Consider the following 20,172-nt stretch of genomic DNA (forward strand, 5'->3'; position numbering starts at 1 on the left):
CCATGTTGACCAGGATGGTCTCGATCTCTTGACCTCGTGATCCACCCGCCTCGGCCTCCCACAGCGCTGGGATTATAGGCGTGAGCCACCGCGCCCGGCCAAAATGAGATTACTTAAAGATTGTAAAGCTGACTGTTCCTGCCTTGCTTAGAAGAACCATAGTTCTTTATTAGGGACTTAAAAAAACCTCTTTTTAAAAAATGAAATATTTCAAACATATTAAAAAGTAAAATAGTATAATGGATATCATGTATCCACCATTTAATTTTAATAGTCATTGACATTTTTCAGTTCTTGTCTCATCTTTGTCTTCCCTGCCTGTCCTGTAACATTTTTTTTACTGGAATACTTTTAAAGCAGTGATGTTATCTGCTTCTGCCCTTAAAATATAACCACAATACCATTATCACAGTCAACAAAATGACAATAATTTCTTAATATGATTTTATATCTAGCAAGCATTTATTTATCCTGATTTTCTCAGAAATTTGTAAGTAGTTGGTTTACTTGAATGAGGTTGCAAACAAGGTGCTCACATTGTATTTGGTTGATAGGTCTCCTGAGACATTTTAAAAGTTTCCCCTTTTTGATGCCATATAGCTTTTCACACCTTGTTATATATATCAGGACTTATGTAGTATCTTGTTTTCCCATTTTTAGTGATGTTAAGTTTGATTTGTGAGGGTTCAGGTATGATCAGTGTGATGAATTCATTGTAATGCTCCAACTTCTAAAAAATGTTCTTAGCAGTCTTTAATCATGAAGAGTTGCAAAATTGTGATTTTCTAATTCTGGTGTTCTTTCTGCTTTTAATAGTCATTACTTTTCTAAAAGAAGAATTTTTTTCTTTAACTTTTTAGTTACTTTGAAATGTAGTTTGCATAGAAATGGCAGTATAGATAATTGCTTATTTCCTTTTTATCACTTTTTAGAACAATGAACATTAAGTAAGTCATAGTAAGTTCCATTGGCAACCAATGAAATGTTTTTTGATAGTGCTATTATGAACCCATTAATTTTTTTATTTTATGTGTTTCAGTCCATTGTAATTATTATTATACTCAGATTGCTCAATTTTGGGGCAGAGAGTGCCCCTTCAAGTTGGCTCCTATGCCATTTTTGACATGACGTCAGTATTTCTGTTTTTCTTTTCTCTTTTTTTTTTTTTTTTTTTTTTTTTTTTTTTTTTTTTTTTTTTTTTTTTTTTTTTTTTTTTTTTTTTTTTTTTTTTTTTTTTTTTTTTTTTTTTGAGATGGAGTCTTGCTCTGTTACCCAGGTTGGAGTACAGTGGAGTGATCGTGGCTCACTGCAACTTCCACCTTCCAGGTTTAAGCAATTCTCCTGCCTCAGCCTCCTGAGTAGCTGGGACTAAAGGTGTACACTACCACCCCTGGCTAATTTTTGTATTTATAATAGAGATGGAGTTTTGCCAGGCTGGTCTTGAACTCCTAACCCCAGGTCATGCATCTGCCTCAGGCTCTCAAAGTGCTGTGATTATAGTTGTGAGCCACTGCATCTGGCCAACTTGGTATTTCTTTGATAGCTTTCAGGTCCCCTAAAATGTTATAGCCCAGCCCATCTTGTACATTTTCTGTCTCACACCTGGAATTAGCCATTTTTTCAAGGAGACTAGTTATTTTTTGGGGATACTTAATAACAATCTGTGGGTGAAGTGCATTAGTTACCAATGCTGTTAGGCATTCTCAATAGACAGAATTGCTAATAGGTATTTTTTTTTAGCCAGAGAAAAATAAATCATGAGTATACTGAGATTTCCAATTCAAATAGGAGGAAGATTATAGTGTTTTCACTTAACCTTTGTGATTGCCTTTTGGCTGTTGGTAGAAATCTTTAGCTCAAAATACAATATTTGTTTTTCAGCTGTTTGTAAATAATAAAAAAAAATAGAGTTGTTAACATGTCATTTCATCCTTTGTAGTGCAATTTAATGCAGAATAATGAAAATTAGAAGTTATTACTATATTAAGGGTAGACACTAAAAATTTACTTAAATGAGCTTTAAATATAGTTTAAACAGTTTTTTAAACTATATTAAACTTTAAACATAGTTTAAAAATATTTAGATCTTATATATTTTCACTAGATTTGAGCACACTTATTAATGTTAATGTGATGAAACAGTTATGTTTTTGCATATCGCTTCGTTGTCGTGTGGTAATTTTCTGTATTATAGTTTCAGTTTTATTGTTATTTTTTAGAGAACCTAATTTAAATAAATTTGTGCCCAACATATCTAGATTTTAGACCTATTTTTGCAAATGGTTTGATTTAAATAAATTCTTTTGTTTTAATATTTTGTTTTAGGTCTTGGCTGTTAGAACAATTCATGAGAAGCTTCTCTATTTTTTACCTGCCAGTGAAGAGAAAATCATATGCCTCTCTCAAGTGTTTGAACCTTTTACTGGCCTGAATCCTGTGCAATATAATCCATATACTGAGGTTATATATATACCTATATATTTTTTTATGTCTATATAGTTTCCTATATATGTGAATCCATATATTTCTTTATGTCTATGTAGTTTCCTATTTTTATGTTGTTCTTTTTAAAGGCATATCTAAAAATACTAAAGTCTAACAATGTTGTTAATATGTGTAGCCCTTGTGGAAAGCTGCAGTGTCTCAATATGAAAAGATTATTGCACCTGCGGAACAAAAAATAGCAGGAAAATTGAAAAATTATATTTCAGAAATTCAAGACAGTCCACAGCAGGTAAAGTATTGAGATATTTCACTTTTAATATTTCTCTTAAGCTATTTTAGGTATTTTATTTATATGTATTTACTGAGTTGATCCATTGGGATGAACATATAGTTATTTTATTTTATATTAGCTTCTTCAAGCATTTCTGAAATATAAAGAGTTGGTAAAGCGTCCAACCATAAGCAAAGAATTGATGTTAGAAAGAGAAACTTTGCTGGCAAGACTTGTGGACTCAGTTAAAGGTAAAAGTTTATGAGATTACAGTGTTTGCTTGAGAGAATATTTTTGTAGATTACTTTTTTCTTTGTTGCGTACCATTTAGGATTGAGGATACATTTTCTAACATTTTCATACTGAAGATTAGTTTACTTATTCTGTTATAAATGACATATTTTTTACATGAACAAGTTATCTTTCTCTCTTTCATTTGATACATGGTATGGTCCTTGAGGGTAAGGACCAACTCATTATTTTCTTATCTACAGCATTTGACATAGAGCTTGGTAGATGGAAGGTATTTAGGAAATCTTTGCTAATTCTTTGTAATCATTTATTTGATTTAAATTTTATAGATTTTCGATTAGACTTTGAGAATCGATGCCGAGGAACTCCTGGTGATGCATCTGGACCACTTTCTGGCAAAAATCTTTCAGAAGTTGTCAACAACATAGTTTGGGTTCGCCAGTTGGAATTGAAGGTATTTGTTTTTAATAAAAGATGAAGAGTACTAATTATAAAATCTGCTAAATTAAGACACATGGAAGGTACTCTAGAACTGTAATCAATATATTCTGTTTTCCTTGGCATATCTATATAATTTTCATAAGAAATATAGAACACTGAACAAGTGTGCAGAGGAGGTTGTGATGGTTCTATTCCTTCTTTCTTAGAGATAATACATCATTTATTCCAAGTGCAATTGTTCCAGTTAAATACCTGTACTCAGGAGGAAAGCATCCTTTACACTGAGTTAAAAATAAATCATTGTATACAAAAATTAGCTGGACCTATATTCAGGAGGAAAGCATGCTTTACACTGAGTTAAAAAAAAATCGTTGTATACAGAAATTCGCTGGGTGCGGTAATACGTGTGTGTAGTCCCTGCTACTCAGGAGGCTGAGGTGGGAGAATCACCTGAGTCTGAGATACTGAGGCTGCATTGAGCTGTAATTGTGCCATAGCACTCCATGGTGGATGACAGAATAAGATGCTACCTCAAAAAAAACACTGTAAAATTTTAGTAGTTGCAAAGTCTTACCTGTAAGCATGTTTATGTAACTAAATCACTTTAGGTTGAAAGGAAGTTAATGGAAAGGTAAAAGGTAATTGTGGCATTGTCAAAGGTAGTGACAGCAATTTATAGATTTAGAAGATTATTATTTTAATAGTATTAAAATTGCCCTAAGACTCTTATGGACTTACTAACTAGTATGTATTTCAGTGTCTTGCATTTGACTTGTACAATAAGTGTTAATTGATTATAGTCTGTGATTAAGAGCAAGACTCCATAGAATATTGTAAAAGGCAGCATATTTGACATATCTGGTTATTCAGGTTTGTATTTTTTGATGTTTTATTTTCTGATATATTCTGCCTAATGATTCTGTCAGTTAGTTTTCCAGAGTACTGTAATATTCTCTGTAAAGTTGTGGAGGAAAGGCATTTATTTCTCTTAATTGACATTCCCACTGGCCTAATTACTATTTGAGCTTTTAATTGGAGCATGTAGCTAAGGGCTGAAGTTATTACTGAATATGTTTAGGAATACTGCTGAAGTTCCCAGAGTTTCCTCTGAAAATCACTGGGGCACAGATATTTGGAGGACTGACTTTCCCTTTACCCTCCATTTTATTCTTGAAGTTAATGCCTTCTATGGATTATCCTCTTGTGTTTGCTATTCTGTGAACTGTATAATTCAGAAGCAAAGTACGGGTTAATATTTTTATATTATTTGGTAAATCTTCTGTTTCACTATTTATAGATGAAAGGGAGAATGATTTCTGAATCACAGATCAGAGAAGGGGGCTTGTTACTTTATGCTACTTTTTAAAGAATTTAAATAATGCACATATCTTTGTAATTTGACTTTTTAAGGTAGATGATACTATCAAGATTGCAGAGGCTCTTTTATCTGACTTGTCAGGATTTCGATGTTTCTATCGAAGTGCTGAAGATCTCTTAGACCAACTTAAACTATATGAACAAGAACAATTTGATGATTGGTCCAGGGATATTCAGTCAGGTTTATCTGATTCCAGATCTGGTTTGTGGTAAGCATATATTAAACTGTAAAATCCAAAACCGTATATTATTAATCCAAATAGCCAATGGGATTAATTATCTTTCTCCTTTCTCCAAACTTGCTACTCCTCCTCTAATTTTTTTTTGTTTTTGATCATCAACTTTTAGTTCATTAAGGCTGTAAACTTTGATGATTTAGTTAGTTAACTGCCTCTCTCTTGTTTCTCTTGTCTGTTCCCCAGAATTTTGGATTTCCATTTTAGAATTAGTGTTTCCCTCATGGTTTTTTGTTATTGGTTTGCATATATGTTTTTCTACCTTATTATTAGTAATAATTAATATTATAATTAATATTACATGCACACAAACATACACTCTAAGCAATTTTACAGTTTTGTAAAATTGTATTATTTTTAAACTCCTTGAGAGAAGGAATATTTCTTCATGGTGCCCCACATAATTAGGCTATGGTAAATATTTATTGAGCTATATTGAATGTATTAATTAGTTAACCTTATTAATTCTAATGGGAATTTGAAATGAATTGTCCAAAAAAACTAGTTTCTTTGTACCTCAGGTCCACTGTCTCCAGCATATTATTGTGTTTATTTTTAGAAACTTGTCATGTCTTAGTTGGGTGCAGTGGCTCACACCTGTAATTCCAGCACTTTGGGAGGTCGAGGCAGGCAGATCACTTGAGGCTGGGAGTTGGAGACCAGCCTGATCAACATGGAGAAACCCTGTCTCTACTGAAACTACAGAATTAGCCAGGACTGGTGGTGTATGCCTATAATCCCAGCTACTTGGGAGGCTGAGACAGGAGAATCGCTTGAACCCAGGAGGCAGAGTTGCAGTGAGCCAGGATGATGCCATTGCACTCCATCCTGGGCAACAAGAGTGAAACGTGAAACTCCGTCTCAAAAAAAAAAGAACATTTTCATGTCTTTTTAAAAGTAACTTTGTCCATCAATGAAGTTTTTATTTTTCCTATACTGCTACAAAGGATAATTAGGCCAAAAATAGTACTTCTTAAATTGAGTAATTCTTTTTCAAATCTAGAATTCTGGCTCTGGAGGAAGAACAGAGGAAACTGAAAGGTGTTAGGGCATAATAATTATAACTATGCCATTTAGCTGTTTCTCCTTCTACTTTGAGCCTAAAACATGAGAGATACTCCAGGCAAGAGGAAAAAAAAAAAAAAAGAAACAGTGCTTTAGTCAACTAATTTTGGAAAATTTGCATACTTTATCATTATAGCTTCAGTGGAGATCCACCAGCATGGTAGCATACCTTGGTCTGAGATCTGCTGTTAAGAAGTTTGTTTAACTTGGTTCCTGCCACCCAGCATTTCCCATTTGGCTTTGAAACCCCGCCTCCTCTTTTTCATTCTTTCTTTTTTTTTTTTTTTTTTTGGGTAAAACCTATTTTCTGTCCCATAGAATCATCAGTGTTTTTGAACATATTTTGGGAAATGCTGGCATATACAAACTAATTTTGGAAGGTCAGTCCTGAATAAAGGCAAAAAGAGTCACCATAATAGTTTACTGATGAGCTTTATTTGTATATAGGAAAGTTTGGACTACATCATTATTTTAAGCCATTTTAAAGTATTCTACTCTTTATTTTATTTTTTTATATACTATTAAATAAGCTGAATACTTTTGTTCTTTGCTTTTTAGTAGGTTACCTTCTAATACCTGCAATTTTTCTTCATTGTAAGGGTGATTTGAAATAACGAGGGTGGGTGTGGTGGCTCATGCCTGTAATCCCAGTACCTTGGGAGGCCAGGGTGGGAGGATCACTTGAGCTCAGGGGTTTGAGATCAGCCTGAGCAACATGGCAAAATCCTGTCTCTACAAAAGACAAAAACATCAGCTGAACATGGTGGCTTGCCTGTTATCCCAGTTACTCAGGAGATTAAGATGGAGAGGAATCCTTGAGTTCAGGGAGGTCGAGGATGTAGTGAGCCATGATCCCTCTACTGCACTCCAGCCTGGGTGTCAGAGCAAGATCCCATCTCAAAAAAAAAGAAAAAAATGAAAAATAAAAAAAGCATTATATAAATCTAATCCTAAAGGGTAGTGATGAAAGCATAATACCTGTTGCTGAATTTAGTTCAGCATTTTTATAATCCATACTGATTTGAGTTCCCCAAAGTAATATTTGATATTATAACCTTTGGAAGAAACACATAAAAACACACAGTTACTAGGTAGTGAAACAAAGGGTAGAAGAATGAAATGTTTGAATATCTCTACTCTTACCATTTTGATATTCTTTATCATTGATCTTTTAATAAAAGTACTAAAGAAGCAAGTACATTGATTTTTTAAAAAAAATCAGAGGTACCTTTAAAAAATGAATCAAAAATTTTTCTTTATGGTTGATATGATGTCAATTTTGACTCTTAGCTGAAAGTTAAGAGATTGATTTTTCTTACTTTAAAACTGCTTGATTGAAATATTAATGTGATGATCTATTTTGGATATTGCAGTGTGTTTCCAAAACCTGAATTGTGAAATAATATATGGAAAAAAACACAACTTAAAAGCTATAGTTAAAAAGGTTTTTTTTTTAACTTTGAGCTAATATTAGATGTACAGAAAAGTTGCAAAAACTATTGTGTTTATTAGTCAAAACAATGAGAACATGAAACTTAACAGGTTATTTATTTTGTTTTGTAGTATTGAGGCTAGTAGTCGAATTATGGAATTGGATTCTAATGATGGATCACTAAAAGTGCATTATTCAGATCGTTTGGTGATTCTTCTGAGAGAAGTTCGTCAGCTCTCTGCACTTGGCTTTGTTATTCCTGCCAAAATACAGCAAGTTGCAAACATTGCACAGAAATTCTGCAAGCAAGCAATTATTCTTAAACAAGTATGAAATTACATTTTTCGAATACCTGCCTATTTGATGTTTATTACATTAAACTAGAATATGTTGAAGGCTTGTTTTTTTTTTTTGATTTTTTTTTAGGCTAATAGAATAGCACTGCCAGCTTTGAAATTATGGTTCACTAAATGAGTCCATTACAAAATTTGCCTTGTAACCTATAAGGAATTTATTAAAGTATTATTGTTTATTGCTTTTCACTCTAGAAAGCATTTGGAAAATAGTGTTATTCTTCCTTCTTTTCTCTCATGTTACTTGCATGGGTTTTAAAGGACCTTCTAATTAAGGAGTCTTCTGCCTGCCTTCTAGGGGCAGAATCTTAAAGAATTGTCAGGTTGATGAATGGTTTCTGTTTCTAGTCATTTTCTCAGTCTACCTATGGGCAAATTGCCATCATGCCACTTGCCAAAAAATAAATTATTATCAGCTCACGGTCTGTCTGCTTAACATGACATACAAAGCCTTTCTTAATCATGACCTAACTAAACTTACTGGTTCTTGCCTTTACTGCCTATGTACTTCTTACTGTACCCTATACTTCAGTAATATAAAACTTTGCTTTTATCTAAACATGTCTCCATGCATTGAAATCTGTTCTCTGATTGGAAAACTTAGTGTGATTGTTTAATTTTCAATTCACAAGTCACTTTCTCTGCTGTGTCTTTCTTTAGTTGATATTTTTTATTCTTTAGGTAGTGTAAAAATCACTATTCTAATACTTATCATATTGTATCTGATTTTTTTTCACTGGGAGCTACAACTCCGAGCTGTTCCTAAACGGCCACATTGGATCTTCTCCTGATTTTTTTTTTCATTTTTTGCTTTGACTTTATTATATTTTAGAGGGAAGGAACAGTATCTTGTATATTTGGTCTTTTGTTTATTTTTTGGGTCAACAAACAGTCGTTGAGTATCTACACTGTCAGGCATAGTGGAGTGAGGATATACAAATGAATACATTACTATTACAATCAGGCACAGAAATTCTTAGCCTCTTCACTTTTGATAGTTTGGACCAATTTCTTTTTTTTAGGGGCAGCGCTTTGCTTTGTATGCTTTTATTGGTATTCCTGTCCTGCATGTAGTATATCCAGTAGCATCTGCTTAGACCTGCCAATCAAAAATATCTCTAGATGTTGCCAAATGTTCCCTGAGGTATACTCTGCTTTGAGAATCACTGGTCTAGTGGGAGAGAGCAAACTAAACATTGAGTGCTCATTAAATATAAGGCCTTGTGGTAGATGCTTTAATTATGTTATTTCAATTAATTCCCCATTGTACTACTGATCTAATTGGGGATCAGATGTTTAACAGTTTTCCCAGTGCCACATAGATAGTAAATTATGAAACTGGGATTTGATATCAAGTTTCTCTGATTCTAGAGTTCATATTTATTTCATTTCAATATAGTGCTGAACAAGTAGATTAATATTTAATGTATTATAAGTACTATATTACAGATGTTCAGGAAATCTTGTAAAAGCATAGAGGTAGGAGGTTTCAATTATTTTCCTGGGTAGAGATAGAAGTAGTAGCAGGTAAGTCTTTTTGGAAGAATGATTCATGTAAGTCTGGAAGAGTGTACGTATATTTTTCTCAAGTACACAGAGGGTTGGGTGATCATTTTAGTTGGAGTGACTACTTAAAAGCAGAGAGGCTTGCCTACTTTACTATGCTAAGTATTTAGTCTGACAGAATAGGAACTCAAAGAATAAATGGTCATAGGTATTTGTATTTACCCTGGAAGAACAATTGGGAAAATCTATTTCTATATACCTTTATTTCTGAGCAGATATTTAGCTGGAATAGGGTGTATATAGTAGAATGCTGGATAGACAGCAGTATGGCCAGATTGTAACAGAATATATACTATTCTATTGCTTCTAGTTTTCCTGATTGTACTTTTCCTGGGCCTACTTTTGTGGTACAGAATCAGTAGAGTGGGTTTTCCCCACCAAATAAAGTTTATTTTTATATAATCAGTGGAAAGAAGAGAATCTCCATAAAATTGGTTAAGAAATATTTTTTAAGCATCTACTATGTGCCGAGAATTTTGTGAGGTGCTGGGGACACAAAAATTAACAGTCTCCAAAATGCCTTAGACTCGGCTCAGGTTGTCCACTTGATCTTACTCCCTGAACCTCTCCTTCTTCCACCAACACAGTTGACAGTGTCCTTTGTCCACCACTGTTCCTTGTAGGTATCTCTGTTTATTGATTAATTCAACAAACATTTGTGAGTGCCTGCTGTTTGCTTGGCTCTGTTCTTAGAGCTTTCATTTCAGGAGGAGAGACAGATAACAAACACATAAATATATAATACAATGTTAGGCAGTGATAGTGATAAATGCTTTGAAGAAGAATAAAACAGAATAAAGAGATTGTGACAAAGACTGCTATTTTATACAGACTGGTCAGGTTAAGCCTTGATGAAGGGGTAATATTTGAGATGAGACATGACATAAAGTAGGCAAAAGAACCATGCACGTATCTAGAGGAAGACTATTCCAGGGAGAGGGAATGACAGATGCAGAATTCTAGAATGAAGCCTCACTTGTTAGTGAGAATAATAGTAAAAAGGCTAGTTTGGTTCATTCTCTAGTATACTGGGAAAACATTGGAAAGGTAATAGCTTTAGGAGTTTTGGATTTTATTCTCAAATACATTGGGAAGTCATTGGGTTTTGCGTAGGCAAGAGGTGTGATATATGTTTAGAAAAGACCACTCTATCTGCTTTAAATAGACTATAGGAGGCCATGATTGGAAGCAGAGTGACCAGTTAGGAGACTGTTGCACTGGTCTTGCCAAGAGATGAGAGTGTGTGGATTGGGATGCAATTGATGGGGTTTGGGGAATGTGATTGAATTCAAGATATGTTTTAAGAGTATAGTCAATAGGGATTTGCTGATGTGGAATGTGAGAGAAGCATTCAGGAGATCTCGAAGAATTTTTGATCTGAGACATGAATACATCATTGTGGCTTGTACTGAAAAAAGAAGGAGCAGATTTGGAGACATGCAGGAATTAAGAATTTAGTTTTTTACCAATTAACATGCTTCACTGAGTTCCTTCTTTCTTGTGAGATTATGAACTTCTTGATTCCAGGGACCATGTTTTATAATCTTTGTTTAATCAGATCTCAGGACATGACTTGGCAAATTGTAGGAACTCAACATTTATTTGTTGATTGTGTATATTAATATGTGAACAAATGCACTATCGAAGATAAGAAATCTAATTCTGTTTTAATTTTAGGATTGGGAAACGTTAATATTTTCATTTAAACAATTAAAAATCAAGAAAAATTAAAAATGAAGTTGTTAATTATTACTAATTGTACTTTTACTTTGTAGGTGGCACATTTTTATAATTCTATCGATCAACAAATGATTCAAAGTCAGAGGCCAATGATGTTACAATCTGCCTTAGCATTTGAACAGATAATTAAGGTAAATGGACTTCTAATTTTATTATAATTAGATTTTTACATATGAAGTATTTATTTCTTAATTTTCTGGTGTTCCCTTCAGCTTAACGTAGCAAATGATTTAGATTTTGTTTTGCTTCCAGGGACTTTGTTCACTCTTGACAGGTAACATTTTTTTTCCAACTGTAGATTTAAGTGGTAGAATATTTTATATATTTTGTAACTGATTTTAATCAATTGCATTAATATAGATAGAATATGATTTGTATGATATTATATTTATTTATCCTCTGAAGTTTGAGGCCCTTATACACAAGCCTCCTTAGACCTTTTTCACCGTCTCCCAATTTTGTAATATAAGACTTATTTGCTCTTTATCTGTGGTTATTTGAATGTCCATATATAAGAAATCAGGAGGCTGGGTGCAGTGGCTCACGCCTGTAATCCTAGCACTTTGGGAGGCCGAGGCGGGTGGATCACCTGAGGTCAGGGGTTTGAGACTAGCCTGGCCAACATGGTGAAACCCTGTCTCAACTGAAAATAGAGAAAAGTTAGCCAGGCGTGGTGGTGGGTGCCTGAAATCCTAGCTACTCAGGATGCTGAGGCAGGAGCCTCATGACTGATTGAGCTATTTCTAAGACTTTTCTGACTTTCTATATGACTGTCCCCTTTGAGCCCTCAGCTAAATCACTTGTAATCTTTCATTCTTGGCAATAAAGGCCTTTCTCTTGGCCTTTTCCCAAGCAATAAAGGTGATTGCTTAAGCCCAGGAGGTGGAGGGTGCAGTGAGCCGAGATCACACCACTGCACTCCAGCCTGGACAGCAGAGCAAGACTCAGTCTCTAAAAAAAAAAGAGGAAAACCCATAATAGTGTTTAAACTGAATGTTACTATGTGACTATTAACTTTTAAAAATCTGTAGTTTCAGTCTTCATAGACATGAAATGTTTGAAAAAAAATAAGAAGATGAGAAATATACCATTTTATTTTTTCTATTTGAAAGTGGATAACTAGTTGTGTCAGGGTCCTCAGGACCACCCAGGTTCTTTGATTTGCTCGGAGGATCTGCGGGACTCAGTGTGTGGCCATACTCATAGCATTTATTACGGCGAATGCATACAAGGGAAAATCAGCAAAGGGAAATGTGCATGATGGGGTGAAGTCCCAAGAAAATAGATGCAGGCTTCTAAGAGTCCACTCCCTGTGGAGTCACACAGAGTGTATTTATTTTCTGTAACAACAAATTGTAACACATGTGAAATGTGTTACTGGAGAAGATCATTAGAGACTCAAAACCTAGATTTTTATGGGGACAGTCACATAGACATTTTCTGTCCAGTATGCACTGAAATTCCAGACTCCCACAAGGAAAGAAAATATTCAGCATAAACCATATTATTTAGGTACAGTGAGCCACTCTTATCAGTTAGAGTGGTAGGAACCCTTCTGAAATCTAAGTTCCCAAATACCAGCTAAGGGGCATCTTTTAAGCAGGTCTTTTGAAGGATGGTAGTCAGACCTGCTATGTTAACTCTTTTCTGCCCACTAGTTCTCAGGCTTAATATTTACTAGAAGTTACAGAATTCATATTATAGATGTTATTAAAAGCGCTTTTTTCTTGTTGGCAGAGATTAGCATGAGTTTATAATGCGAAGTTTAAAAGAAATAGGTAAAAAGAAAAAAATGTCCTATAATCATGCCATCAAGAAATGACCATTTAAGAAGTCTGGTATACATCCTTTCAAATATTTTTCTATGCATATTTTTGAAAATACATGCATATTTAAAAATGTATGCATAATTTTGGAAATGGAATCATACTTTATTTTTTATCTTTTCTCCCTAATTTATCAGTCTCTTTAGTTGTAAGCCCTTACAACTTTTTCTCCTCTAATTTATTTAAAATAATGTCTGTTGATATTTCTGAGGAGGAAACTTACTTTGTAAAATTGTATTGTGAGGAGTTAATTATATTTAAACATATGTTAAATGAGACATAGTAGTGGTTATAAAAGTAGGATTGGTGTAGAGAGAACATTAAGGTTCTGTATGATCCTCTGTCTACTTACCATATTGTAGAAAGGTAGACCATAATTTATTTACTTTCGTATTCTCAAACAATAGAACAATAAGTAGTATATGGTAATTACTCAGTAAAGTCTTTTTAATTCATCAGCTATTTATTGAGCATCTCCTATGTTCCATAGACTTACTATGCCTTCATTGACCACTTCAAGTGAAGTATAGAAACTTTTCTTCTATTTACTTTTCTTCACTCTCTCCACTTTTATATATTTGTCTTAAATATTTTCCCTATATACATTGAAACCACATCAGATGGTGTTATAAATTTCCCCCTTATATTAAATCATCAAATATAAGAAACTCATGACAAGAAGGATAGTTTATTATATATTTATATTTTTTACTTGTCCCAATATTTTTCTCTTTTTTTTTTCTGAAGTTCTGAGCTCCTTTTGATATTTTCCTTCTTTAGAGAACTAACTTCCTTTAGCCATGGTTTAAGTTTAGGTGAGCTGGTGACAAATTGGCTTATCTTTTGTTTGTCTGATAATGTTTTCCTTTTCCCTCATTCCTGGATATTTTAACTGGATATAAAATGAAATGAATATTTGACTTATTTTTTTTTTGACTCTCTGGCATCCATGATTTCAGCTGACAAACTGCTGTCATTTGAATCTGTGTTCCTTTCTAAATAATGCATTATGTTTGGCTGCTTTCAAGATTTCAAAGAATCTTTGTCTTTAGAAGTTTAATTATTGTGTAGGAAAGCATAGAATCCTTTTAAGTTTATCCTATTTGGAGTTTACTTGCTTCTTGACTCTGTAGGTTTATGTCTTTTGCCAAATTTGTTGTTTTCAGTTACTGTTTTGTGAATTTATTGGTTTTCTCAGTTTTTTTCCCTTCCTTTTAGGAAGCATGTATATATATATATGCACTGTATAATATTTAATCTTTATATTTTAGTAAACAGTCTCTTTGCTGAGAGGTTTGTGTGTGTGTGTGTGTGTGTGTGTATGTGTGTGTGTGTGTGTGTGTGTATGTTTGTGTTGAGTTTCCTGCTGGGCTCTACAGTAGTAAAGCAGAGCATTTGTACACTTATTCATTGCAGATAAGTGGAATGCAAGTTGAGTGCGCCCATTTTACTTTACTGATACCTTGTTGTGAAAGTGAGGCACCAACTTGGAGGTACCTTGTTGCCTCCAAGCAGGGGTGTAAGCTCAGCTCCCCACTGGTCCCTGTTGACATTAGGGAGGAGGAGTAGAGGAGTGGAGGGCAGATTTACACCATTTTGTTGCTGTGAGTGAGGGTGGGAGCTCAGCTCCTTGTTCAGTTTCATGATTACCGTGGCAGGGGGATTGGAACACTAGTGGCTTTTGCCAAGTAGGTGATGGAAGATCAGCTCTCTACTTAGCCCCACTGAAACTATAGAAAGGGGTGATTTTCTCTTTTGTGTTAAGCTACAATAGGATATGTATTGCTAGAAATATTTTCTGTTGTTAGACTGCTGTTTTCTTAGCCCTTCAGCTAGGGGAAATAGGTTTTTCCTGGAGCTTTTTTAGTCTGTGCCTGTCAGTGGTTCCAGATTGGAAGCTTCTCCAGTGTCCTGTCGTGGATGTATAGGAGGTAATAAGGAAACCCAGATGTGTCATGCCTTAATTCCTGAGGTTTCTAGGCTGTCTGCCTTCTTTATTCTTCCTTTCAGTCATCTTATGCTTGTTTGTTGTGTTATGTCTAGGGCTTTTTCCTTGTAAAAGGGAGAAGCTGGAAGAAATGGACTACTCAATCTTTGCCAGACTGTCTTATCAATTATAAAATGGAAAATTATGATGTGCTTTCTTTATTGCAGGCCAGAGTTGGGGATAATTGAACTTTTGATACAGAATGTTGAAACTTTTGGAAAAAGAAAATACATGTATATATACTAAAGGTTGTTTATTGTACCATAGAATTCAAAAACAGGAAGTGGAGGGAAATCACAGATTACTTGGGATAATCCTAAAGAATTAGAAGGCTATATTCAAAAACTCCAAAATGCTGCTGAACGACTTGCCACTGAAAATAGAAAACTGAGAAAATGGCACACTACATTTTGTGAAAAGGTATATTTTGTTTATAAAATTGAATAAGCTATGAATGGTATTATTTAAAAAGTCATTAAGATGTAATTTTTAAAAACTTATTTTGAAATAATTTGAGACTTAAAGTTGCAAAAGTAGTACAGAGGGATCACAATTCCCCTTCGCCCAAATTCCCTAGTGTTGACAACTATATAACCAGAATAGTTATCAAAACCAAGAAACAGACTGTTTTGAATTTTAAAATTTTCTACTAACTTTTGTTTTTCAGGATAAAATCTAGAATCCAACTTTACATTTAGTTGTTGAGTCTCTGTAGCCTCCCCCTCCTCAGTCTTTTCCTTGTTTTTCATTACTTTGAGGAGTACTGGTCAGTTATTTTGTAGAATCTCACTTGATTTAGGTTTATATGATGTTTTTCCATATTAGATCAGGGCTATCCTGTTTTGGCAGGAATAGCACAGAAGTGGTGTTTTGCCCTTCTCAGTACATCGTTCAGGTATTGATATGTCTTATATAAAGTTAAACTTGATCACTTGTTTAAGATGGTATCTGTCAGCTTTCTCCACTGAAAAGTTAACATTTTTCCAGCAATACTTTGAGACTAGTATGCTCTAATTTTTCATAGGTGGTTGTTCTTATGAATATTGATCTGCTTCGGCAACAACAGCGTTGGAAAGATGGATTACAAGAATTGAGAACTGGCTTAGCAACCGTAGAAGCACAGGTAAACTATGTTTTATTTTGTGTGTGTACTTTGAAATATGATCTTTTCAGAATGTAAATACAATATATGCATTGCCGAGAAGTTCATGAAGGTTATATTTAAATCTTACTAATTAATTCCTAACAGATTTATAATTTTTTGACTGAACTATATATAAAGACCATATATGAACAATCAATTTACATTTAAAAATATAACAATAAGTTTCTGTAGTATCTTATGGAATGCCAAATTCCTCAATTCAGAATTTGTAGATTTTTGTCTTGCTATTTAAATATCTATCACATGTTAGTTTTCTTTTAGGTGATCGTGTCATCCGTAAAACACAAAATTAGGTTTAGGTAGAATCCTAATGATTGAAATAATTGTATTTCAGATTTTTTTCCTTTTTGGAGGTAAAATTGGAGTTCTATTTATATTTTGATATAATAGTTGATGCATATAAAAGTGGCAAGCACAAAGCCCGCTACATGGTAGATGGTGATGGGATCTTAACTGAATATGAATTAGATGTTCTCAAACATTTACATATATTTAATATTTTTCAGTTTTTGGAACTTTAAGAAAAAGCAAAAGTACTAGAATTGATATAATTCTGGTTGTATAGAAGCAAAAAAGTATGTACATTCTCATGAGCAATCTAATATTTTAAATCTCTTATATTTTAAAAGATGGAGTAGATTTATATTATGTAAGAAGTGGGAAGGGAAGAGAAAGCTATATTTGATGGGAATTTTTGAAAAAGGACTAAGAAGTTTGCAAAATAAACCAGTATTTGTGGTACTACATCATAAAATAAAGTTTAAATATGAAAGTCATTTAATATTTGCATGGATTTTAAATTTTGGTGATCTTTTAAAGTACTATTTATAAGTATGAAGATTAGATTTTTATATTTGTCTGTAACTCTAAGAAGAGGGACAATTAAGGATGTACCTGTTTCACATATTCGAAATAAGTTGGTTTTATTTTTGTGATTATAGTTGTAAATCATGTGATATGAAAGTATTAAATGAAAAATCCATTCTATTGCCTAAATTTTAAATTAAAAATGTAAATGTAACATATTAGGGATTCCAAGCAAGTGACATGCACGCGTGGAAACAGCACTGGAATCATCAACTGTACAAAGCCCTGGAGCATCAGTATCAGATGGGCTTAGAAGCACTTAATGAGAATTTGCCAGAAATAAATATAGACTTAACTTACAAGTAAGATGTTTTTTAAACCCCAATTTAATGTTGAATTTATGATTTTCTAATAATTTGTATTTTAAAGTTATTTATTTAATTTCAGACAGGGACGATTACAATTCAGGCCCCCTTTTGAAGAGATCCGGGCTAAATATTATAGAGAAATGAAGAGATTCATCGGCATTCCAAATCAGTTTAAGGGAGTGGGTGAGGCAGGAGATGAATCTATTTTTTCTATTATGATTGATAGAAATGCAAGTGGATTTTTGACGATTTTCAGCAAAGCAGAAGATCTGTTTAGAAGATTGTCAGCTGTTTTACACCAACATAAGGTATAGAACATGTAATCTTCCATGCTTGCCTCATAAAATTTTTTCTGACTGATTGAATTTACATTAAATATATACACTAATAGTTTATCCTGTGTGGCATAACATTAAAATATGCCAAACCAGAAAGTTGGATTTGTAGATAATTATACAACCTAGATTTATACTGTAGAAGAGAAAAAAGTTATGGGAATTTTTTTTTTTTTTGTCTCTGATTATTTTGTGACAGTTGAGAAACTTTTTTTTTTTTAAATTGTGTCAATTTTGTGGGCTGGGCATGGTGGCTCACGCCTGTAATCCCAGCACTTTGGGAGGCCAAGGCTAATAGAACACTTGAGTTCAGGAGTTTGAGACCGGCCTGGCCAACATGGCAAATCATCATCTTTATTAAAATACAAAAATTATCTGGGTGTGGTGGTGGGCACCTATAATCCCAACTGCCAGGGAGGCTGAAGTAGGAGAATCACTTAAACCAAAGAGGTGGAGGTTTCAGTGAGTTGAGATCATGCCACTGCACTTCAGCCTGGGTGACAGAGCAAGACTCCATCTCAAGAAAAAAAAAATGTGTCAGTTTGGAATGTGATGTGGCTCTATTGTGTCAATTTTAATTCTTCTTCGAAAGCTCTGAAATATTACTGGAATTAGGGCAATTTAATGGTTTATTTCTGTTTAAAGTATGTCATCCCAACTAACTTTTGGTGTAAACTAATTGTGTTTCTCATTTGTATTGATCCTGAGATATATGACTGAGAATTTGACCAGTTTCTTAACTGCCGCTGCAATGCTTTTGCATTTTAAAATTCTAGGATGTATCTGGACACTTTCAGATTTGTAGCCTATAGTGACTCAGTTTTGCAAAAGTGATTACATCTTTGAAGTTTTATATATATTTAATTTGAGAAGAGAATCTAAACAGAGCTTATATAATTTTCTTTAAAAAAAGTTTATGATCACTGCATTTTCATATTAAATCTCTTTTTTTCTGTTTATTCTTTAGGCTTTGCAGTAATGATTATATTACTTAAATTGCCATTTACTTGAATACCACATATTTGCCTCTTTTTATTGGTTTTGATAGTTAGATCCTAGTCTTTTATTATATGTTAACATATTGGTTCTATGTCTTTAGTAATACGTTTTTCATTCTTTAAACAGGAATGGATTATAATTGGGCAAGTTGATATGGAAGCTTTGGTGGAAAAGCATCTTTTTACTGTACATGATTGGGAGAAAAATTTTAAAGCGTTAAAAATAAAAGGGAAAGAAGTAGAACGTCTTCCAAGGTATTGAAGGCTAATGTAATACGTAGGTTCCATAATAATTTTTTGACATGGATAGTAAGTGAACTCTCTACTTAGTGGTATGAAGTCAGATCAGCTTCTTAGCTCCTCTAGATCTCAGCTGTGACACTTGAGTATCATCTGTGTAGGGCATTACAGATAATAAAACAAAGTTTTCCTTTTGGAAGCTCTGCTGGCTGAGACCTATTTAGGTGAAATAGACTGGAGAAAGAGGCTTCTATCTTGATATGACATGAGAAGCTATGTTTGATGTGCATTGGCACAGTCTCCGTATGGTTAGACACTACTGGTGAGAGCATCCTAGAGAATATAAAGCTGGTGACCTTTCACTCTGCTTTTGTACTACTCTGCTTCCTTTCAAGATGTCCTGGAAGGCACACAACATAGTGCTGCTTCTAGATATTGCCCAAATGTGGACAAAAGCCTCTGAGTGGCATCTCAGCTGCTTGAGAATATAGCCTACTTGTATCTGAAATTCTCACCACCAGAACCACTCTTAGCAATAAGTTCCATGAAAGGCCTTGTGTAATGGTACATATATCACCTATAAAGGATAATATCACTTTTATTAATTTATGTTTTCATTCTTTCAATAAATACTTAGTGAGTGTTTATAACATGCAAAACTTTGTGCTGTAGGAGTACAAAGAGGAAGAAGACAGAGGACCTGAGATAAATTTCTTATTCTCTGGTAGTGCAATAAGACAAATATATTTGATGATTAAGTCAAGTACATGCAGGGTTTAAGTAAGTGAGCTTTGGAATTAGGTAGCTGTTACCAGCTGTATGACTGACAGTCATTGAAATTGTGAATCTAAATTTATTTAGCTTTAAAATATTAGCAACAATAGATTGAGTAATTTCCATATAAGTAACTGGCACAGAGTATATTTTCAATAAATGTAAGTTACTTTTGTTATTAATATCAGGTGGAATAGCCTATATTCCATATTAAGACTGAACTAAAACTATGGGGATTCAGAAGATGCTGACATCCCCTCCATCTGGGGCAAAATGGATTTTGATAGGTGCAAATGAAAATGGGAGTGTAAAAAAGAGCCTCTTAGGAAGAGGATTTGTGTTGAAAATATGAAGTTGATTAACTGAAAATTTTATTACAGTTAATATTTTATTAGGCATTAGAGGGAGATGATCCTGAAAGGTATATATAAGGTACAGATTTGGGAGTCATACATTCAAAAATAGAGAATTTGGATTTTATTCATTTTGGAATG

General features: G+C 33.7%; 1 protein-coding gene across 6 annotated transcripts in view; it reads left to right on the forward strand.

The window, feature by feature from the left end:
- Positions 1-20,172, forward strand: part of DYNC2H1 (dynein cytoplasmic 2 heavy chain 1) — a 390,963-nt gene that overhangs the window by 9,471 nt on the left and 361,320 nt on the right. For all 6 annotated transcript variants that reach the window (XM_017544781.2, XM_017544786.2, XM_017544784.2 and 3 more), the window contains exons 7-18: positions 2,326-2,460; positions 2,621-2,734; positions 2,856-2,967; positions 3,298-3,422; positions 4,820-4,995; positions 7,651-7,846; positions 11,214-11,309; positions 15,259-15,411; positions 16,016-16,114; positions 17,186-17,325; positions 17,411-17,639; positions 18,792-18,919. In XM_017544781.2, the coding sequence (XP_017400270.1) occupies positions 2,326-2,460; positions 2,621-2,734; positions 2,856-2,967; positions 3,298-3,422; positions 4,820-4,995; positions 7,651-7,846; positions 11,214-11,309; positions 15,259-15,411; positions 16,016-16,114; positions 17,186-17,325; positions 17,411-17,639; positions 18,792-18,919 (1,703 nt within the window). The remainder of the gene's footprint in view (positions 1-2,325; positions 2,461-2,620; positions 2,735-2,855; positions 2,968-3,297; positions 3,423-4,819; positions 4,996-7,650; positions 7,847-11,213; positions 11,310-15,258; positions 15,412-16,015; positions 16,115-17,185; positions 17,326-17,410; positions 17,640-18,791; positions 18,920-20,172) is intronic.

The sequence above is a fragment of the Cebus imitator genome, unplaced genomic scaffold (assembly GCF_001604975.1).
Source record: "Cebus imitator isolate Cc_AM_T3 unplaced genomic scaffold, Cebus_imitator-1.0 Scaffold171, whole genome shotgun sequence".
Lineage (NCBI taxonomy): Eukaryota > Metazoa > Chordata > Mammalia > Primates > Cebidae > Cebus > Cebus imitator.